Source organism: Phyllostomus hastatus, unplaced genomic scaffold, assembly GCF_019186645.2.
Source record: "Phyllostomus hastatus isolate PE091 unplaced genomic scaffold, TTU_PhHast_1.1 phas_contig_38, whole genome shotgun sequence".
NCBI classification, from domain to species: domain Eukaryota; kingdom Metazoa; phylum Chordata; class Mammalia; order Chiroptera; family Phyllostomidae; genus Phyllostomus; species Phyllostomus hastatus.
In genome coordinates, this window is record NW_025333869.1 from 8,960,080 (window position 1) to 8,980,446 (window position 20,367).

General features: G+C 47.0%; 1 protein-coding gene across 2 annotated transcripts in view; it reads left to right on the forward strand.

Annotated features, from left to right (window-relative positions):
- The window catches only part of ARHGAP22 (Rho GTPase activating protein 22), a 162,831-nt gene that overhangs the window by 76,886 nt on the left and 65,578 nt on the right, over window positions 1-20,367 (forward strand). The window contains exon 1 of one of the 2 annotated variants that reach the window (XM_045842032.1): window positions 14,282-14,623. The exons of the other annotated variant lie outside the window; for it this stretch is intronic. Coding sequence (XP_045697988.1) covers window positions 14,572-14,623 — 52 coding nt within the window. The 5' untranslated portion in view covers window positions 14,282-14,571. Of the gene's footprint in view, window positions 1-14,281; window positions 14,624-20,367 lie in introns of those variants that run through there. 2 annotated transcript variants of the gene reach the window in all.

Consider the following 20,367-nt stretch of genomic DNA (forward strand, 5'->3'; position numbering starts at 1 on the left):
CCTCTGGGACTCCAAGCCCAGGTACAGAGGCTCCTTCAAGCAGATGCCTCAAGCTTAAGAACTTTCTTAGACACAAGGCTATCTTCCTACTCCAGGTGTGATCCATGGACCAGCTGCATCAGCTTCACCTGGGAGCTTCTTAGAGACACAGACTCTAGGGCCTACCCTGGAATTACTGAAATAGAATCTGTTATAGCAATATTTCCTGGGTGATTTGTGTGCATATCAAATGTGAGAAGCACTGCTCTTGAATGAAACATGAGTACTACCTACCCTGGACTATGAGCTCCTGAGGAGAGGAGTGCATCTGTGCACTTGGAGCCTGGTTCTTGGCTCTTAGAGGTGCTTGGTAAATTAAACCAATTAAGCAACAATAATTCTAAAGAAGTCAGAGCCCTGGCTGGTGTGGCTCAGTGGATTGAGTGCCAGCCTACAAACCGGAGGGTTGCTAGTTCAACTCCCAGCCTAAGATACATGTCTGGGTTGCTAGACCAGGTCCCTAGTATGGTATGCACGAGAGGCAACCACACATTGATCTTTCCTCCCTCTCCTTCTTCCTCTCCTCCCCTCCTTAAAAATAAAAAAATAAAATTTAAAAAGCAGGAGGAGAGCTGAAAGTAATGGTGAAGAGAGGAAAATAATAACAAGGAAATTGAATCTAGTTCTCAAGCTGCAAACTAAGCTGATGACCCCTAGGCTGATTCTGGCCCCCCAACATGACACTTTGTTTGGCTCATGAACTATGTTTCAAAGCAAAACATTTTACCCATAGAAAAATAAGGCTCTATAGGGTAAATTTGGACCTGCTTTCTCCATATAAACAATGAGCTGCCCCTTTTAGATAGTTTGTTCTCCATTTGACCAGAATCCCTACTTATCCCTATTGCCCCACTCCACCCCAACTCTATTTCTCAGTTCATCTAACTCACCTGATCCCTCTATATGTGTTTGAGTCTGTGAGCCCTAATGTTGTAAATAATAAAAACTCAAAATCAAAGATATCTAGAAAATAAGAATTATTGTGTATTTACTGAACCATCTGATACCTCAGAATGTGACCTTATTTGGAAATAATGTCTTTGCCTATGCAAAATTAAGATGAGGTCATACTGGAGTAGGGTGGACCCTAAATTCAATGAATGGTGTCATTATGGGAATAGGGAAATTTGGACACAAAGGAGAGACCATGTGAAGGTGGAGACAGAGAATGGAGTGATGTAGCTACTAAAGAATGCTGAGGATTTCCATGAACACCAGCAGCTAGCAGAGAGACCTGGAACAGATTCTTCCCTAGAAACTTTAGAGGGAGCATGACTGAGAATGCCTTGATTTCAGATTTTTGCCTCCAGAACTATGAGAGAACAAACTTCTGACCACAAGCTATCCAGTTTGTGGTCATTTATTATGGAAGCCTAGGAAACAAATGCATTTTTGAACTTGGAAGTAAAGCAGCCAGGGCCACTGGCCTTTTACAGCAAGACATCACTTCCACTGACCTTGGTAATCCAGCCCACCCTCTTAGGGGCTGAAACGCAGAAGACATGGCTCATCTGCCTCCCCTCCTCCCCTGTGGATCCCCCATCTCTATGCATCCCTTCTTTGCCCAGCCCCTTGAAGGCAGGCAGCATGCTACTCCTGTGAGGAGGGCACATCATTCACTCTGCCCATGGCACAGCCTGGACTTCAGGTGTTGCCTGTGGTTGAGTGGGAAAAACAGAACCGCAGGGGTCTGAGAGATGCAGGAAGGAAATGGCTTTTTCCTAGTTATGTGTGCTGACTTGCAAAGTTACCTCATCATATAGGTGGACACACTGTACCTCCATGCACAACCAAGATTAGAACAATTTAGAGGCAGAATAACACCCAGAACTGACAGAGAATTTATCTGAATGGAAGTCGGACAGCCAAGAAGTTGAAGTAGACCCATTCATCCAGACCAGTAGGAGGGGTGGAGACTAAGCAGCCGGGCACGGTTGGTGGTGCAGAGAGCAGACAGCAGTGGGCACACAGGGCAACTGGGAGCACATGAGGCATCTGGGGTGAGCAGGATCGCAGCAAGAGGCAGCTGGCGGACCCAGTGAGGCGGCAATTGTCGACCAGGACAGAGTGTGGGACAGAGCGCGGGACAGAGCGCACAGCCTAAGATCCCAGGGAAGGGACAGAGGTCCCAGGAGAGCGGAGCTACCGCCATTGTTCCCTCCTGCCCCCGCCTGTGCCACCACATACAACGTCACACACAATGTAGCAACTGGGGTGCCCAGCCCCGGTGAACACCTAAGGCTCCGCCCCTCACCTTAACAGGAGCGACCAGACCCCCCCTCCTCCCAAAAAAAAAAACAGAGAGAGAGAGACATGTCTCAAACAGATCAATGCCCCAGGACTCATCCTTTTGAGCAACCAAGAGATAGCCAATCTATCAGATGCACATTTGTTCAAAACACTGGTGATCAGGAAGCTCACAGAATTGGTTGATTGTGGGCGCAAATTATATGAAAAAATGCAGGTTACCAGAAAAGAGATGAAGGAAGATGCACAGAGAACCAATAGTGATGGGAAGGAAACTGGGACTCAAAACAATAGAGTGGACCAGAAGGAAGAAAAAAACAACCAAACAGGAAAGAATGAGGAAATAAGAATTCAAAAAAACAAGGAGAAGCTTAGGAACCTCCAGGACATCTTTAAACGTTCCAACATCGGAATTATAGGGGTACCAGAAGGGGAAGAGGAAAAGCAACAGATTGAACACATATTTGAACAAATAATAAAGGAGAACTTCCCCACTCTGGCAAAGGAAATAGACTTCCAGGAAATCCAGGAAGCTCAGAGAGTCCCAAAGAAGTTGGACTCAAGAAGAAACACACCAAGGCACATCATAATTACATTAGCCAAGGTAAAAATGAAGGAGAGAATCCTAGAAGCAACAAGAGATAAGGGGATAGTAACCTACAAAGGAGTTCCCATCAGACTGTCAACTGATTTCTCAAAAGAGACCTTACAGGCAAGAATGGGCTGGAAAGAAATATTCCAAGTCATGAAAGACAAGGACCTATATCCCAGATTACTCTATCCAGCAAAGCTTTCATTTAGAATGGAAGGGCAGATAAAGTGCTTCTCAGATAAGGTCAAATTAAAGGAGTTCATCATCACCAAGCCCTTATTATATGAAATGTTAAAAGGACTTATCTAAGAAAAGAAAATAAAGAAAAAACATGTATAGTAAAAGGACAGCAAACTCACAATTATTAACAACCACACCTAAAGCAAAACCAAAAGAAACTAAGCAAACAACTAGAACAGGAACAGAATCACAAAAATGGAGATCACATGGAGGGTTAGCAACAGGGGAGTGGGAGGAGGAGAGAGGGGAAAAGGTACAGACAATAAGTAGATAGATTGTAGGTTGAAAATAGATAGGGGGAGGGTAAGAATAGTATGGGAAATGTAGAAGCTAAAGAACTTATAAGTATGACACATGGACATACTAAAGGGAGGGATATGGGTGGGAGATGGTGTACAGGGTGGAGGGGAGTGAAAGGGAGAAAATGGGACAACTGTAATAGCATAATCAATAAAATATGTTTTTAAAAAAAGAAAGTCACCTCATCTTCCTGAGCCTCATTAGATGGTGACAATAATGACCTCGATGGGCCTTGGCAGGGATGGTGGGATAGAGCAGTGCCTGGTACTTAGCAGGTACTCAATACATGTGAGAACTTCCTCTCACTCCAATGTAGGAAGGAAGGAGAACAAAGGCATTCTGAAGAGCCCCACTTTTCTTGACAGGCCTGGGACAGAGATGGAGTTGGTGGGGCTAGGCTGGAACACACCCACAATGGGCAGCACTATTGTCTGAGAGGAAGAGGCCTGGAACCGAACGTGGGATCCTCCAGTAAGCATCACACATCACAGGCCCCAGGCTGAGAAGGTACATCCAGCAGGGTGCTCCAGTCTATGGATTCCTGTGTCTGGCACAGAGTGGTGCCCCACAAGTAACTACTGAAGGAACTATGTTTGAGAAGGAAAGAACAATCCAGAAGATATGTCAAAATGCTGTCAGACCAGCCCTGCCCTGTGAGAGCTTGCACTAAAGGAATGTGCAGAGCAGAGGGCTCTTTCCTTTTCTTTTCTTTTCTCTTCTCTTCTTTCCCTCCCTTCCCTTCCCTTTCTTTTCCTTTCCTTTTCTTTTTTTCTTGAGAGAAGCTGACCTTCTTTGTTTTGTGAAGGGTCACTTAGGTGGCCCTCTTGGATATACAAATGCCAGACCAGTAAGCAGCCAGTGTCCTGGGATCAGTTTGTAACAGGACCTTTTGTAGCTGTCGGTGGTGGGTTCTATTTTTTTTTTAATCTGAGTGGCTGGCAAAGGCTGTGCCCTTGGTTGGCTTGCAGCAGATGGGATTTGTCAGAATTGGGAAAGGTGGAGAAATTGGTGGACTAATTTTCACAAGGAGCCCAAGTTTTCTCGAAGACATGAGGTGGACACACTGCCACAGTGTTTTCACACTTCTTAAAAAGAGATGAACATTATATCACAACCTAGGACCCAAGCATACACTGAATGAAGCAAAGGTTTTGTGAAATTGTCCTATTCCTACATGAGATAACCACTAGCATTTTCTAGTCTATGTCATTCTATCTCATTTTTAAGAACACTGGTCAAGACTCTCTGAGTTCATTTCATGACCCCTTGCTGGGTTGGATCCAAAGTCTGAAAATACATCTTAGAATTTGGTGTTAGGATACATGTTGGGTGGCCCAAGGCCTGACTGCAGGAAGGGTGCTGAGTGAGGTGGTAGAAGTTGAAGTAGAAGTAAACATTAATGAGCCCTACCTGGCACTGAGAAATGAGGGGAGGGAGGAACAATGGTCCCGGGGAGTTATTAGGCACTACAATGGGGTCTAACCAGGCCATCTGAAGCCAACTCACCCCTATAAATTGTGTATATCTATGTGTGTGCACACATGTGTGTCTCTGTGTATGTGTTCTGACAGAGTGGGGGGGTGTCTCTGTGTACACACATGTGTTTGTGTGTGTGATCTGACAGATCAGGACACTGTAAACCTATGGACCTTCTCCTCAGGCAGAAAATCATGTGCTGGATGTGCTGTGTGTCCCTGGAGAGACTTGGTGGCCATCTTCCTTCCCCTAGGGATATTTCCATGGTACTTAGCAGCCCATTCCCACACAGCTGTAATCTCACTGCCATTACCAAAGCTAGCTTGGGAGGGGCCAGCCCCAAGCCCGCCAGCCCCAAGCCCACCATCCTGGGACAGCCAGAACCCTGCAGGAGTGACTGGGTAAAGGAATCCACAGTCATAGCCCAGAGGGCAGGTTGCCCTCCCGACTGAGCAGAATGCTGAGGCCTGGGCAGAATGTCCTGGAGGAGTTGCTGCTTCCACAGCAAAACCCTGGAAAACAAAACTTCACCCATCCCAGCATCTGCACTTTAGTCATGGCCAAGGTCAGCTTCTGTTCAGCGGGCTGCTGGGCATTAAGGTGGAGAGAAGCCTTCTAGACATTTGCCTAGGAGAACTAGAAGTGGGAAGCCAGTTGCCCTGCCTTTTCTCCTTTGACTACTAGGTGGCAGCAGCAAGCATACATGCTCCATGTGTAGACCCAGCCCTGGCACCTCTGCTAAGGGCTGAAATCCTCCCAGGCCTGCCCTCCACCTGCCAAGCACCCTCGCCACAACACCACTAAGAAAGGGAAGGGTGTTGGAAACTTGCTATGTGTCAAGCCCTTTTCTTAGCTTTTCTTAGTGTCCAGTTTAACCTCACAGTGCTTCAAGAACTTCAGCCCCAGTTATTGCCCCATTGAAGGACTGGGGATCTTTCAGGACGGCAGAAATTGGAATTCCATTCAGACAGCTTTGGCACTGGTTTCAGTCAAGGTAGCATGGCGGCAAAACACAAGCTTGGGCATCTCATGGCCCAGTAGCCCCTCATAGCACCACACCCCTCCAAACCCCAGGGTGGCAGCCAAATGGTTCTTATTCCTATGGCCGTACAGACAGACTCCATTTCCCAGCCTCGCCACAGTAAGATGGGTCATGTGACTGAACTAGGGACAATGGAATATGGGTGGCAGTGCTGATGTAGCCTTAATCGTAGCCCCTAAAACTCCCTGAGATCAGCCTGATCCTTCTTCCCTCATTGACAAAGCAGATGGAAAGGGTTCAGAGGAAGATGCTGTGGCCCTAGAGGGAGCCTGAGTGCTTCAGCGACAGCATGGAGCAGAGGCCCCTCCCTCCTCCTCTTTCAGGCTGACTTCCACAAGATGGCAACATGAATAAGAAAGAATCATTACAAGGTTAAGCCCCTGAAAGTTTGTTTACAGCTTGTTACAGCAGCAAGCATTAATTACTTGATTAATGTGTGCATGTCCTTATCTACGATATGGGATTATCAGCAATCAGTCTTAGGGTTGTAGTGTCTGTGACATACAATGTATGTAAGTGTATGTATGTACACCACCAAACCTGGGGGCTGGCAATTGCAAACACTCAAAGACTCACTGTGTAACTGAGGTCCCTGTTCTGGTAGCAGCTGAGGCAACAATGGTAACAAAAGTAAGGAGAACTGGTTAACCCCCAATTCACAGTGCTGAGCCCTCAGCCAAGTGGACCAGACACCAGGTGGGCCTCGCTCATAGTAGAGGGTCTTATCTTCTGTGGTACATGGGGATGCTGGGAGCCTTCAAAGGTGTAGGTCCTAACTATGCAAATGCTGAATTTTTGCAAAAACTGCTGAGGCATACCATTGGGGCAATATCTGTAAGTGGACCGCTGACTTGTGGAGATCCATATACTGATAGTGAGAGGTAAGAGTCACACTACGGACAGACACCTCAGTTCAAACCCTGTATCTTCTACTTCCTAGTTGTGAGACCCCAGGTAAGTCACTTAGCAGCTCTGAGCTGCATTTTCCCAATCGAGGATTGTAATAGGGCTCTTGTAGAAATTAATGAGTCACTACATGTAGAAAGCTCAGAATAGTGCTTGGTAAGCAGTAGGTGCTCAATATGTGTTGCTCTTATTACAGAAGCAAGTTTCCTGCTTGGTGACTCCTGGTCAAGCAGCTGAGATTGCCCCCTGCCCCAATAGTTCATGGAAAGGCCTTATGCCACCACAGCCACTGGGAAGTGCCCACCTCCCTCCAGGAGCTGCTGCCTCAGCTACCTCAGGCCTTGTTGGGCAGGGAGCAAAGGTCCTCAAGACCATAGCTGTGTCCTCTTGCTCTTTCCCAGGCTGCATTTCTCCTGGGACTGAGAGAGGAAAGAAAGGCAGGCAGAAAAAGCAGGTAGGGGCAGGGGTGGGGGGGAAACTTTGGGAAAGGACAATGGGCTTTGTAAAATCCTTCTCTGGGCAGCCTGGCCAAGTTCAACAGCCTCAGGCCATATGAACAGCAAGAAAAATGTGGCCCAGGAATTTCTCCCCAGCGATTCCTCTTGTCTTTCTCTATGGGAATTTGGAGCTACAGACACATTCCTTCCATGAATAACATCCACAGCAGCTGAAGGCCCATTGGCCAGAGCTGGGGAACCTGGCTGGCCTTGCATCTCTGAGGCACTACCCCCAGTACCCCCTCCCTGAGGAGTATCATGGCTAGTGTGGGGAGAATGGGCTGTTACTGGCAGACCTCAGATCCTGCTATGTCCAGGACTGTTCCCTCCCGGCACTGCATGCTCCTCTCTAGAGCCAACTATCCAGACTGTTTGTGTAGCTGTCTTTCTCATTCTATCACCCAAAAGTGGAAACTAAGAATCTTAGAGATGGGAATTCATTTTTTCTAAGCCAAGACCTTCCACATGCTCTATAATTCTAAAACAGAGGGCTGGAAACTATGAAAAGCTCACAGGCCAGATCTGGCTTACTACCTGCTTTGGTAAATAAAGATTTTTTTCTTTAAGATTTTATTTAATTTTTAGAGAAAGGGGAAGGGAGGGAGAAAAAGAAGGAGAGAAACATCAATGTATGAGAGATACATCAATTGGTTGCCTCTCTCATGCCCACAACAGGGGACCTGGTCTGCAACTCAGGTATGTGCCTGACTGAGAATTGAACAAGTGACCTTTCGCTTTGCAGGATGATGCCCAACCCACTGAGCCATGCTGGTCAGGGCAAAATAAAATGTTATTGAAATACAACCAGACCCCTTGATTTATTTACTGTCTGAGGCCAATTTCACAGTAAAAGGGCCAGGTTAGGTAGTTAACTGTATGGCACACAAAGCTTAAATCTGTTTACTACCTGCCCCTTAGTAAAAGTTTAGTAATCCCTGATTTAAAGTAGACTGTATTACATTCATTTATTTATTTATATTCCTATGTTACTCACAAAGTATTTGAAATGGCTTCTAATGAGGACATTTAGAATGAAATAGAGATAACACATACATTTCTATTGTGTTATTAAGGACCTGAGACAATGCAAATAAAGGTAGAAAAGCAAAATTAGGAAGCAAAGCACATGAAGGCCTACTTTAGGGCCTTCACACTTGCCAAAGTCAAACTTTAAATTTTTCTTGAGCTTCCTGGTAGCCAATGGAAAAGGGAAAATGAGACTTAAGCCTCATTAAGAGAAAAGAAAAAGTTCTTATGAGATCCATAACCTTTTTCAGCATAAGCAGTATGGGTTTGTTTCAGATTATACTTCCCCCAGAGTCATATACTTCATTAAAAAAAAATCAAACCATGAGTGTGTAAAGTAGCAACTACAAGGCTTTTGATGAGGGATATTATGGTACTATTAACCTGTTTAATCAGATATCTAAATCCAAATCAGTTGGCTTTCAATGTGGTGAAAGTGCACAAAATATTTTGAGAGATGGCTGAGAGGCCCCTTTTTCATTGAACATTTCTATAGGTCTATTTGTTTCAGAGTGAAAACTGAAGTTGACTGGACATTCACTAACTCACCTTTCAGTGCCTGATACATACTAGGGCCTTGAGAAATACTTGATGTGGAGTGGATCTAGGCCCTTTGGACCTCAGATTTCCCGTAAAAAATGAAGATGTTGCTTTAAAATATAGAGTCTTCCATTCCCAGAATGTCTGTGTGTCTATGATGTTGTTTGTGTGGTGTGTACACACACTGGATTTTGGCCCCAGTCCTGACAAAGATCAGATCTATGATGATAGGAGTGGATGACGGGGAGGGAGGCAGGCCCTGATGGAGACCCTCACTTCCAGGAGGCAGAGAACAGGGGCTGGCCATTAGAAAAGCACTATCATGGGTCAGACTGCCCAGATTCAAGTACAGACTCTTTTACCTACCCGCTATGTGACTTTGAGAGCTCTCATAGCCTGGGTGAGTATCCATATTCTTAACTGTAAAGTAAGCGTGATGACATCACCAGCACAGGGCTGTTGTGAACTAGTACCTGTGAGATACTAGTGCCAACATGAGGTAGGCTTATAATAAGGGGCCTATAAACTTCTTCTATAACTCCCATCTTCAAGAACCTCCCTTCACCAGATGCCAGGGCTGACATGAAACAGACATTAGTACAAAAAGCTAGCACGGCAATGAACCTCACAAAGCCTATCTGCCAGATGCCATCCAGCATACCACAGGGGTTGTCTTTTTACCACAAATCTCACCTACAGATATGCCTCAGACCTATGAGGCATTGAATTCATCACCAAGTGCTAACCCTTTTGCCTCCAAAATATCTACCACAGAGTCATGAAGCACACAGGCTTAAAGCAAGGTGGCCTGTTTCCACTCTGAGCTCAGCCATTAATTAGCCATGTCACCTTGTGCAAATTACTTTACCTCTCTGTGCCTCAGTATCCCTCTTTAAAGTGGAAATAATAATGTTACTGAACACATAGGGATGCTTTCAATTCTAATGGGATGTCAATCTCTTAGCCTGGCACACCATCAGCGCCAGGTAGAGTTAGCTATTAGTATTGTGTATCACTCCCCACATTTCAGTCGTGTTACTGCATAACAAACCACCCCAAAGCTTTGTGATTTAAACATTTCATTTTCTCACTGTTCTGTCATATGGGCAGGGCTTGTCAGGAACAGCTTGGTTCTGCTTTACATGTGTCAGCTGGAGGATTGATTCCCTGGATGGCTTCAGTCACGTGACTGGAAGAAGCACTTGCTAGCCTGGACCTCAGTTTTCCACATGGCATCTCCACATTGCTAGGTTGGACTTCTCAGGGCACATAGTCACAGAATAGTTCCCCTGCTCACAAGGCAATGGCTTTACATGGAAGATAACAGCAGAAGCTGTCAAGCCTTCTTGGCACATGGGCCCAGACTGTCCAGCACCACTTCTATCACCTTCTATTGGTTACAGCAAGTCATAGGGCAGCCAGATTCAAGGAGACAGAACCACATGGGATATGAGAACTGGGATATGTGAGTACCTGCTAGTACACAGCTCCACCTGAGTGCTATCTCCTCTGATCTACGGTGATTAGGGACATCTCTCACCTGGCTTATCTGTTGTTTCTTAGCTTTCTCTCTGCTCCTGGTGGCCCCTTTCCAGTTCCCACTTCACTCTCGTGCCAGGCTGACCAGTCAGAATCACAGGCAGCATCATGCCCCCTACCCTAAATGCCTGGTGTTCTTCCCTATCCCTAAATCAAGCTCCTAAACAGAATAATGCCCATTGAAGGATCATTTCTAGGTCATCCACACGTGTTCATGCCACACGGGTTATCTTTTGGTGCTGGACTCTCATATCTCCAGCTCAACTCTCACCTCCAAGATCTCTCCTCTGTCAGTGGGTCACTGTCTCTAGAAATCCCAGGATGCCCTCCAGGCCTCCTCAGAGCTCAGGCCCTAGGCTTTCTCAGGTGTTCAGTTGTGTTCAGTCATTGTGTGGTGTACAGATGAATAAAAAAATGAATGAATGAATGATCATCATATCCTCCAAAGCTACAGCTGCGACTAAGATGCTATGTCCCTATTTTTACCCTCCCCTTGAGCTTCCCAGGGTTGAACTCACACCTTGAGATGATGCCATGAAGGTACCATAGGTATGTCTAAGGAGGAGCACCAGACTCCTGCAGAGGGGTATCAAGGCCACATCCTAAATCTCCTAAGCGAACCCCTCAAGTGCCTTGGGCATATGTGGAAGGGCCAGGATCCCAGTAACAATGGTGGCCTCCCTAGAAACAACCCCATATCCTTACCACCAAATTTGGGATCTCCCAGAGAAATGGAATCAAGAAGCAGGGGGTAGTAGCCACACAGCCTTCATCTTCCAAAGCTGACATTTGCCCTCCTCCTGTAGTCCATTCCACTCACAGGATACCCACCCCCACTTGTTCGGGCTCTGTTTCCCTGTGGCATACAGGATGTCAGCCTTCTAGCTCAGGAAGATGTCTCATAGGCCCCCACCTCCCTGGTCACTCTTCTGGAATTGGGTGGCTTTAGCTCAACCAGAGCCTTGTAGCACTGACTGATCCTGACATCTGGTTCAATTCAAGATGGTTTTGAGTTATGATCAATTCAGGGGGCATGGCTATGTTCAGAGAGTTTGCTTTTTCAGGTAAATTCCATGCTCAGTAGGTGCTTTTCCAATTGCAGCTTATTACTACACCTAACTGGGGAAATTCTATCCATCCATTCATCTATTATCTATCTTGGCTCTCCCATTTACCACTTCATTCATCTTGGGTAAGTCTTTTCACCTCCCTGAACTTCAATTTCTTCCTCTATAAATCGAATCTAATGTCATCTGCCTTATGGGTTTGTCCTGTAGCTAACTGAGGTAAACAGCATTTATGAATTGCCTAATGGGAAGCATATAGTGAATGTTATTTTCCCTCTTTCTTGAGGAACAGACTCACAACTAGAAAACTATAGGAAGACAGTGTATAATCAGGAATTAAACTGTATGAAACCAAAAGCAATAATAAAGAAGCTCTTGCCTTGCTTTCTAACTCCCAAACTGCCCTGGGAATTGATATTTAAAGCCACTTCGAAAAGTTGAGTATCCCAAAGTATATTTGAACAGTTCAGTGAAGGTGCTAACCCTCTATAACAGGCTCATTTGAAATGATCCCGCTTTGCTACTTCCTTTTAGGAAGATAAACAACAGCCAACAGTGGCCACTGTGATGTTTTCTTTTAAATCTTCCTTTCCAAATGTAGGACTTGGCCGTTGGACAATCACCCTGGGGCTTGCTCCCTTCACATGCTCTCCCTGAATGCAGGCTCTAGCTTGGAATTCTTGGGGCCTCATTAAGCCCACTGTGACTAAGACATCTTGCCTGGTGCTAAAACTGTTTAAAATTACTTGGCAGCAACCAGAAGTCAGGTCTCTCTGTTTTTAGTTAGTTACTCCCTCTTTGTAACCCCCGCCTACAAGTCATGAATTGAAAACATCTTTCTTTCCAGATATAGTGTAGGACAGGCCTCCTCTCTCCCTAAAGAAGCTTCACCCTGGTCTTTCTGGAGAGTTAAAGGACAGGGAGGCAGAAATTGGCCCCACCGTTGTTAATCTCCTTTGAATACGACTAACTCCCAGGACAATCTCTTCCCTGATAAAATCATTCTTTCCTCCCTTCCTCTCCACAGGCCATTTAACTCTTCTGCTCCATGCTCCAGGCATCCTTTTCCTCTGGCCTGGCCTCTGCACCCTCCTCCCCACTTTCTCCCCCTCTACCTCAACCCAATATGAGACTGGGGTGAGGTAGAAGGGAGAAAATCCCAGTTAAGCCAAAAAGGCATCAAAGGTTGATCACTGCCCTGTTTAAGGGGCAGGAGGAGATCCCAGGAACTAGAGGAGTGAGAAAGAACCTGGTATTAAGAACTCTACCCTGTGCTACACACTTCTACTTTCTCTCACTTGATTATTTAATTAATACAATACTATCTAAATATACCTCCCTTTTAAGAAATTAGACCACTATAAGAACATAAAGTCTCCTTATACTCACCTCCAATCCATTCTTGTCACTCACCTTCTACCCACAGGGAACCACTCTTGGTCTCGTTTTCCTCCCATGTATCTTCTAGGCCCTAGTGCCTAGGGCAGTGTCCAGCACAGGTGAAGACCAGAGGAAGATTTTGTGGGTCTATGCTTTGCATAAATGCTGCGAATCCACAGATCTCAAACATTCAGTTCCAGCTCCCTCCAGTGAGATAGTAGTTTTCTGAAAACACCAGTATATTTGATAATTCTTTTACTTATGAATAGCCTTGTACATGTTTTCCTGGGCATGTGGGCAAATATTTCTGTGGGGTACATAATGATAAATGGAATTGCTTGGTCCCAGGATATTAGTATTTTTAGTTTCAATAAGCAGCTCGTGTGTCACCTTCCAACATAATTGCACCAAAAACATCGTCGTGGCAAAAGTACCCATTTGTCCAAGACCTCAGAAACACCTGATCAAGATGATAATTTACATTTACTGAGCAATATGCCAGTTGTGTTCTAAGTTTTATATATGTATGTGTGTGTGTGTATATATATATGTTTTATATATGTAAAACTTGAACAATGTGAGGGTTAGAGACACCCACCCCTCCCAGTTTAAAATCCATCTATAACTTTTTACTCACCCAAAACTTAAGTACTAAGTCTACTGTTGATAGGAAGCCTTACTGATAACATTAAACTGTGGATCAACACATATTTTGTATTTATCTCGTATTACATACTTATGTATTGAATAATACAATCACGAGGAAGAGAAAATACATTCACAATACTATACGTATTTATTGGAAAAAATCCAGCTATAAGTGGACCCATCCATCTCAAGGGTCAGCTGTATACACCTCAGTCTCAGGTAATCCTCAGAAGGATCCAAATAAAGCAGTTCTACGATCCTCTCCTTCTTATAGCTGGGGGAACTAAGCACAAAGTGTTTAAATAACTTGATATCATCAAACCTTTAATTTGTGGTAAACGACATCTGAAACGGTGTTGTTCCTCTCACTTCCCAGGAGAAGAAACAGCCTCAGAAGGGAAGTGACTTGCCCGAAGTCACACAACCAAGATGGGGGTTGCCTGGGCATACAGTCTCTTTTTCCGTAGTGTGATGGTGAGCTGAGAAAACAAGAGCAAGGTGGCCTTGGTACACACCCAGTAAACCACCCTTGAGGTCAGAGAATGGGGGCCGGGAGGCGCCCAAGACGTGCGAGGACACCTTTCTTTCCTGTCTGAGGGCATTGGTCAGGTCAGTGTTGCCCCCACCCCCTCGCTGGTTCTCCTAGGGCAGAGGAGGAAAACGAGGCGGCGCCTGCTCTCACAGCGCCCCCTGGCCTTCCCTCCAGAGCGCGCAGCTTGGCAGCCCTGGAGAGTAACGGGTCGTAGGGAGAGCTCCTGCGAGCGTAAGGAGCCGGGCTGGGCAGCTCATGCGCGTGGAGATAAAAGCAGGCAGGTGGCCCGGCCGGCGACTAGCGATTAGCACGTTCTCCCGTCGATTAGCAGGGTCGTCCCCGGAGCTGGGTTGCCTGCTGCTCGGGGCCAGACAGAGCGTGAGGGCGAGGGAGGCTAGGGTGGCGGTTCTGCGCGAAGCCCTGCTTGCGGCTGGGTACTTCCCGCGGGCGGATTTCGGACACGCAGCCCGGGGGTGCCGGCAGCTGGTGGAGCAGCTGCCATGGGGCTGTGCTGCTGCAAGGACTGGAGAGGACACCTGCGAGCACCCAAAGGTAACTCTCTGGCGCGCAAGTGCGCCGCGGGCTGAGAACCTCTGTACTCTGCTACTGTGCGTGTGTCACCGATTTTCTCCAGCTGTGGCTGGGGGCTGGCAGCCCTGTCTCCGGGCCTTGTCCGTCCAACACCTGCCTCAGCCCTGTAAACGGCTCAGGTGTAGCAGCAAGTCCCCGAGTCCCCGAACTTTGGAGCGTGTGTCCAGCGCCTCCTCTTGCTCTGCAGTGCCAGCTGGGGCCTGAGGTCTGGCGTCTGGCCCAGGACCGAAGGGGAGTGTACTGTGGGCTCCTGCTGCGGGTCTGGCCAAGTTTACTGCTGTGGCAGAGGAGTCCCGGGAGGCCCGCACCTTGCACAAACCCTTTGCAGAGAGTGCCCGGCCAGCGCCTGGCACCGTCTCTGCGGCTTAACCACCCCGAAGGGACACATTCATTTTCCTTGCCACTTCTGTTACAAACTTGGATCCAGGGGCCCAGTTTTCCAAAAGTCACGGTGGTAGCTGCTTGCGGACTGCAGTGGCTGGGAGAGGGCTCCAAGCAAAGGAAACCCTGAGGACTTTGGCGGCCGCCTGAGATCCGGCCTCCTGGTGCTGGGGACCTTCCAACTTAACCTTTGACTGACTGAAATGATCCCTGTGATTTTCAGAAACATCGTTGGGCTATCCATATAGTGTAGTGCTTCCCAGACTCACCCGACCCTGACACTCACCTGCCCCCCCCCACCTTGTTAAACATTTAGATCTCTGGGCCCACCCGTACCTGGAGTACCTGGAGGGTCTCTGGGGAAGGACCTTGTAGCTGTGTATTTAAGGACTTGCCCAAGTGACTGCCGTGACCAGGTGAGTTAGGAAGCCTTGCAGGTAAACTGTAAGGTCAGCTCAGCTTTATCAGAGTGGGCACCAGGCCCCTGTTCCTTGAAAAGTTTATTTTGGAACTGGATAAAGAAAAGGAATGTAAATGTATCAATCAATCAGCTTGAGGGACTCTTGTCCAGGTGCTAATGATACCATAAATGTGCAGGCTTGTTTCACAAGGGGTTTGAGGTAGCTTATAGCATGTATAATAAATAAATATAAAAAACTAAACAGACCTTACATTTAAACTGGACATATGGAGCAAAGAGAGAGAAGTTAATCCTGCCATGAGAAAGACACTGCCTGTGGCTGGGCCACTTTGCAGCCAAAACCAAATAGGAAACATGAATAGTCTCATGGTTCTCATTGTCCCAGAGCAACAGTTATTTTAACATTGCTTTAAAAAAGAAAAAAATTGCATGTGGAATTTCATGTTTAGAGAGGATTGAAAGCAGTAGGTCTGAGAGGGCAAAGTCTTATTCCATGCTGGCTGAGGGCAGGTCAGGGCCCAAAGCAGAACAGGAAAGATTTCACTGGGAGGGCTTGCAGGGCTGGAGCAGCTTTTGTCTTTCCTGACTCTGTAAGCAAGGCTGGGGCTGGGGGTGGTGAAGCCAGAGTCCCAGAAGCAAGGGTGGATTTGCAAGGCTTTGGTTAGGAAGGATACATACTCTATCTACTTGCAGCCTCAGAAAGGAGCCAGGGGCAACTCCTGCTAGGTTTATATGCTGGGGCTGTGTCCTGGGCTACACCCATCCTGGTGAAGAACAGACCTGGTGTGGGAGTGTTTCTCAGTTTGTCCCCACCCTCCATCCACCTGGAGACACTGCTGGCCCCAGCAGCCTGGGAGCAAGGATCCAGTCTGAAGGGCTCACAAGGTACTGCGTAAATTTGCAAGGCTGTCCCAGCCTGGGACCTGGAACAAGAGGGGTCTGGGAGCACTGTGGTATCAGAGTATACTTGCCCTCCAAAGCAGGCAGCCAGCCGTTGCCAATCAGAAAAGATCATCCATGGTTCAAGGAAGGCAGCCATTTAGTTTTTTAATGTAAAATCTCCAAAGGTCCCAGGGGTGTCCAACCTGTGGCCCAAGGGCTGCATGCAACCCAGAATGTCTATGAATGGGGCCCAACACAAAATATAAATATATTTAAACACAAAACGTAAATATATTTAAAACACTATGAGATTTTTTAAAAAATTGTTTACTTTTAGAGAGAGGGGAAGGGAAGGAGACAGAGTGAGAGAGAAACATCACTGTGTGAGAGAGAAACAGTTGCTTCTCACATGCCCCCAACTTGGGGGGAACCCAGCCCCCAACCCAGGCATGTGCCCTGACCTCAAATGGAACTGGCGAACTTTGGGTTTGCAAGTCGGCACTCAATCCACAGAGCCACACCAGCCAGGGCCATTATGAGATTTTTTTGTGATCATGTGTCACAATGTATTTAATGTGTGGCCCAAGGCAACTCCTCTTCTTCCAGTGTGGCACAGAGATGCCAAAAGATTGGACACCCCTGCAGATGTTGCCTCATTTAACAAATTTGAACTCGTGGCCAATCTGGCTAGGTAGTGTACAGTTTGGACCGTTGTTCAAAATGAGTTCTGCCATCAACAGGGTAAAAAGTTCCTAGGTCAAATAATCTTAGAAATCATGAGTCATCAATGTTGGGAAGGTTTTTCAATGCAAGACTTCTCAGAGCTTTTAACACATTGATGTGATTGTGTATCCCCAAGTCAGGTAGATTGTAGGTACAATCTCCAAACCTGTGCCAAGGGAACTGGCTTTTATATAGCAGCTCTTGGCACTGCATCTTGGGGCACGGTTTGAGAAATGCTTCTTTAGACATTAACTGATTCAGTTGTCATAGCAGTATTGTAGTACAACTGTTCCCAAGGGGGAGTGTGTGTGTATTGTATGTTTAGCTTTCTGACTTTACACACTAGAAATGTATGTATGTATTTTATTTAAGAAAAGATCAGAAGAGAGTGCATTAGTCATTGATATAACTTAAATTTTCCCAAGGGAATAGCTGTTGTTATTTTATTCTTGGATATTTCTGAATCAGAACTTATACAACAATATTTGACAATGGTGTCACTGTGTGAAAATGTAGTTGTTAAAGTAGAAAAACTCAAATAGTAAATCACAAATTCAATGAAGAGAACAGCAAAAATACATCGCATGCCAGAATCACCATAGTGGATCTAGTCATCATGCTTTTACAGTCCAAAACCTGGCACTCTCTCTAGGAGTTGCAGAACTGCAGCTGGGCAGCTTGGACACTGGAGGGAGTGCTACAGGTGCTTTTTGGGGTGTGAGATGCTATGTGTTAATCACACCATCATATGCAATACAGATAGTTGCAAATGGAGCACTCCTGGGTCCCTATATTTCTGAAGAAGCTGAAAGGTCAGCGAGTAGGAACTGATGTGTGGAGAAGCATTACACCCTCCTTAAAGCAGAGCACAAATAGCCCTGGGGAGTATAGCTCATTAGATTGAGTACGGGACTTGGAACCAAAGGGTTGCTGTTTCCATTCCCAGTCAGGGCACATATCTGGGTTGTGAGCCAGGTCCCCAGTAGGGGGTGTGCGAGAGGCAACCACAGATTGATGTTTCTCTCCCTCTCTTTTGCTCTCCCTCTCCCCTCTCAAAGTAAATAAAATCCTTTTTTTAAAAAAAAAAAGCAGGGGGCAAGTGTACTTGTTCTGAACTCTGAGGATACTGTCTGATTTCATTGTTTCTACAGTGTTTCCAGATGTGTCTGTTATGTAGAGCTCTGTGGTGGGTATGTTCAGTGGCAAATTTCAGTTTCTTCAACTTTGCACTGTGGGCCAAGGCTGAGACAGAGGAGGTAGTATAAGAATGTAGCACGGAGTCAGCTTCTGTTCAAGGCCAGGGAGGGTGTAAGGGCAGATTGATGGGCCCTTAAGGCCTTTGAGGAGCACTGGCCTCCTGCTTCATCCCGAAGTTCACCCATAACACCTCCTGGTTTCAGCATCGGGAACCTTTTCTGCCTTCTGGGATCTTGCTCCCTGTCATGTTCTCTTTCTCCCCAACATCCCCCACCCTTCCTTGTACTGGCTCTTCATTAGCCCACAAACCTGCCTGAGTCATTCATCAGAACATTTTTTTAAAAGCCAGTCTCTTCACTGTGTTCTCACAAGCCTTCCTGTCTCTCCTTCTCTGTATCACTAGCTCCCCAGGAATAGTCAGTCTTCCTGGCCCTGCTTTCCCCTTATCCTCCTCCTGCACTGATTCCTGTCAGTGTGCTGCATCTGATAACCAGTCCTGGCTCTCTGAGCCCCCCACCTTCTACTCCTTTTTGGCCTGCCCCTCTGACACCCTGCCCCCTTTAATACACCATATTCCGTTGTGAATTCTTTTTGTTTCACATTCTGAGCTCAGTCTTCCCAGGTCCCTGATGACTGTGATTGCCTCTAAGCACACAGCGCCCTCTGCAGTGCCCTCTGCAGTACCCATCTCCAGCTTGCCAATCCGGAAGTCAGGCTGAAGTCCTGCATTCCTGCCAGGTTTCCTGGCTCTCAGCCCTGTATTCTGCTTCATTTCCCACAAGCAAAGGCTGGCATCTCCTGTGCTCCTGCCCAGGGCAGTGTCCCCATCCCTGTCCCCAAAGTTACTGTGACACCTGCGCAGACCCTCACCATCAACAGTGCTGGCTTCCTGACTGGTCATCCACAGTTCATCCTGCCTCTTCTAGTTTACTGCCCAGGCTAGCATCCTATGCACAGCTCCTGTCACAATCTGTCCCTCCTCGGACTCTGTCTCAGACCACAGTGGCTCTAGAAAAAGCCCAGCTTCTTAGCCCTGCTGGTGTTGGATGTCCGTCTCCCATCCCCCTGTCACCCTCTCCTACCACAGCCTGGACCTCTCTTGGACCCTGTCCACACCACAGCCTTTCACTACCTTCAATTTGGCCTGAGGTGGTCAAGTCCTCGGAAAGGTGGCCTGCACCTGGAACCTTCTGATACCTGGGCACACAGGTCCAGTTCATTTCATTCTCCAGTACCTGGTTGGTCTGGGACTGGCACCCTAGCTGACAGTTGTCTTGTCCCTGTTGTGATATGGCACCAGGCTCAGCAGAGAATTGGTGCTCAGTGAACATTGGCAGGAGAGCAATGGGTGCAGCAGAGATGGGAGATGGTCATGCTCACCTTCATCTGTTCATGTCACCTGACGCCTAGAGATCCCAGTGTTACCCCAGCTAGGAGAGTCCAGGCACATTTGGTGTAATTCTCTGCTGTGATACGGTGAGTTACTGGACATGGTCTCCATGCTCCTTTCCTGATGGACAGAGGGCTTGTCGAGGTGACTGGTGGCTAGCATGCAGAGGCCAGTGGGCCAGGCAGGAACACTGCTGCTGCTGCTGCTGCTGTGCTCAATGTCCCTTGCTGTCCCAGAGAAAGTCAGAGAGAGGTGTGGCCATCACTGAGTGGGAATGATAGAAATGCTTCTACTATGGAAACTCCTGTACAGCTTCCTTCTTGAGAAGCTTCCATTTTTCATGAATCCTTCCAAGATTGCTAATTGGAAGCTGCCATCCAAGCTTCTATCCATTCATTTACCAATCTTTGTTAGGCACCTGCTCCACAGCAGTCCTCATCCCTTGGGGAGAGGGTACAGTGTCTCCCCCTGCAATGCTCATAGCCTAGCCAAACGGAGACCAAGAAACTAAGACTGCTGGCAAAGGAATTCAGCAAGACAAGCAAGCCTCGGTATTCAGAGTGGTTCAGAAAATGCCCAGGCCAGCTGATCCCTGAGCTGGGTTCTTCACAGAGGAACAGCTAGTCTAGCAGAGAAAATAAGGAGGGGCTTTCCAGGCGAGGTGAGCTGCAGTGGCTGGGCCAGCACAGGGTTTCCTCCCTCCCTGGTGCT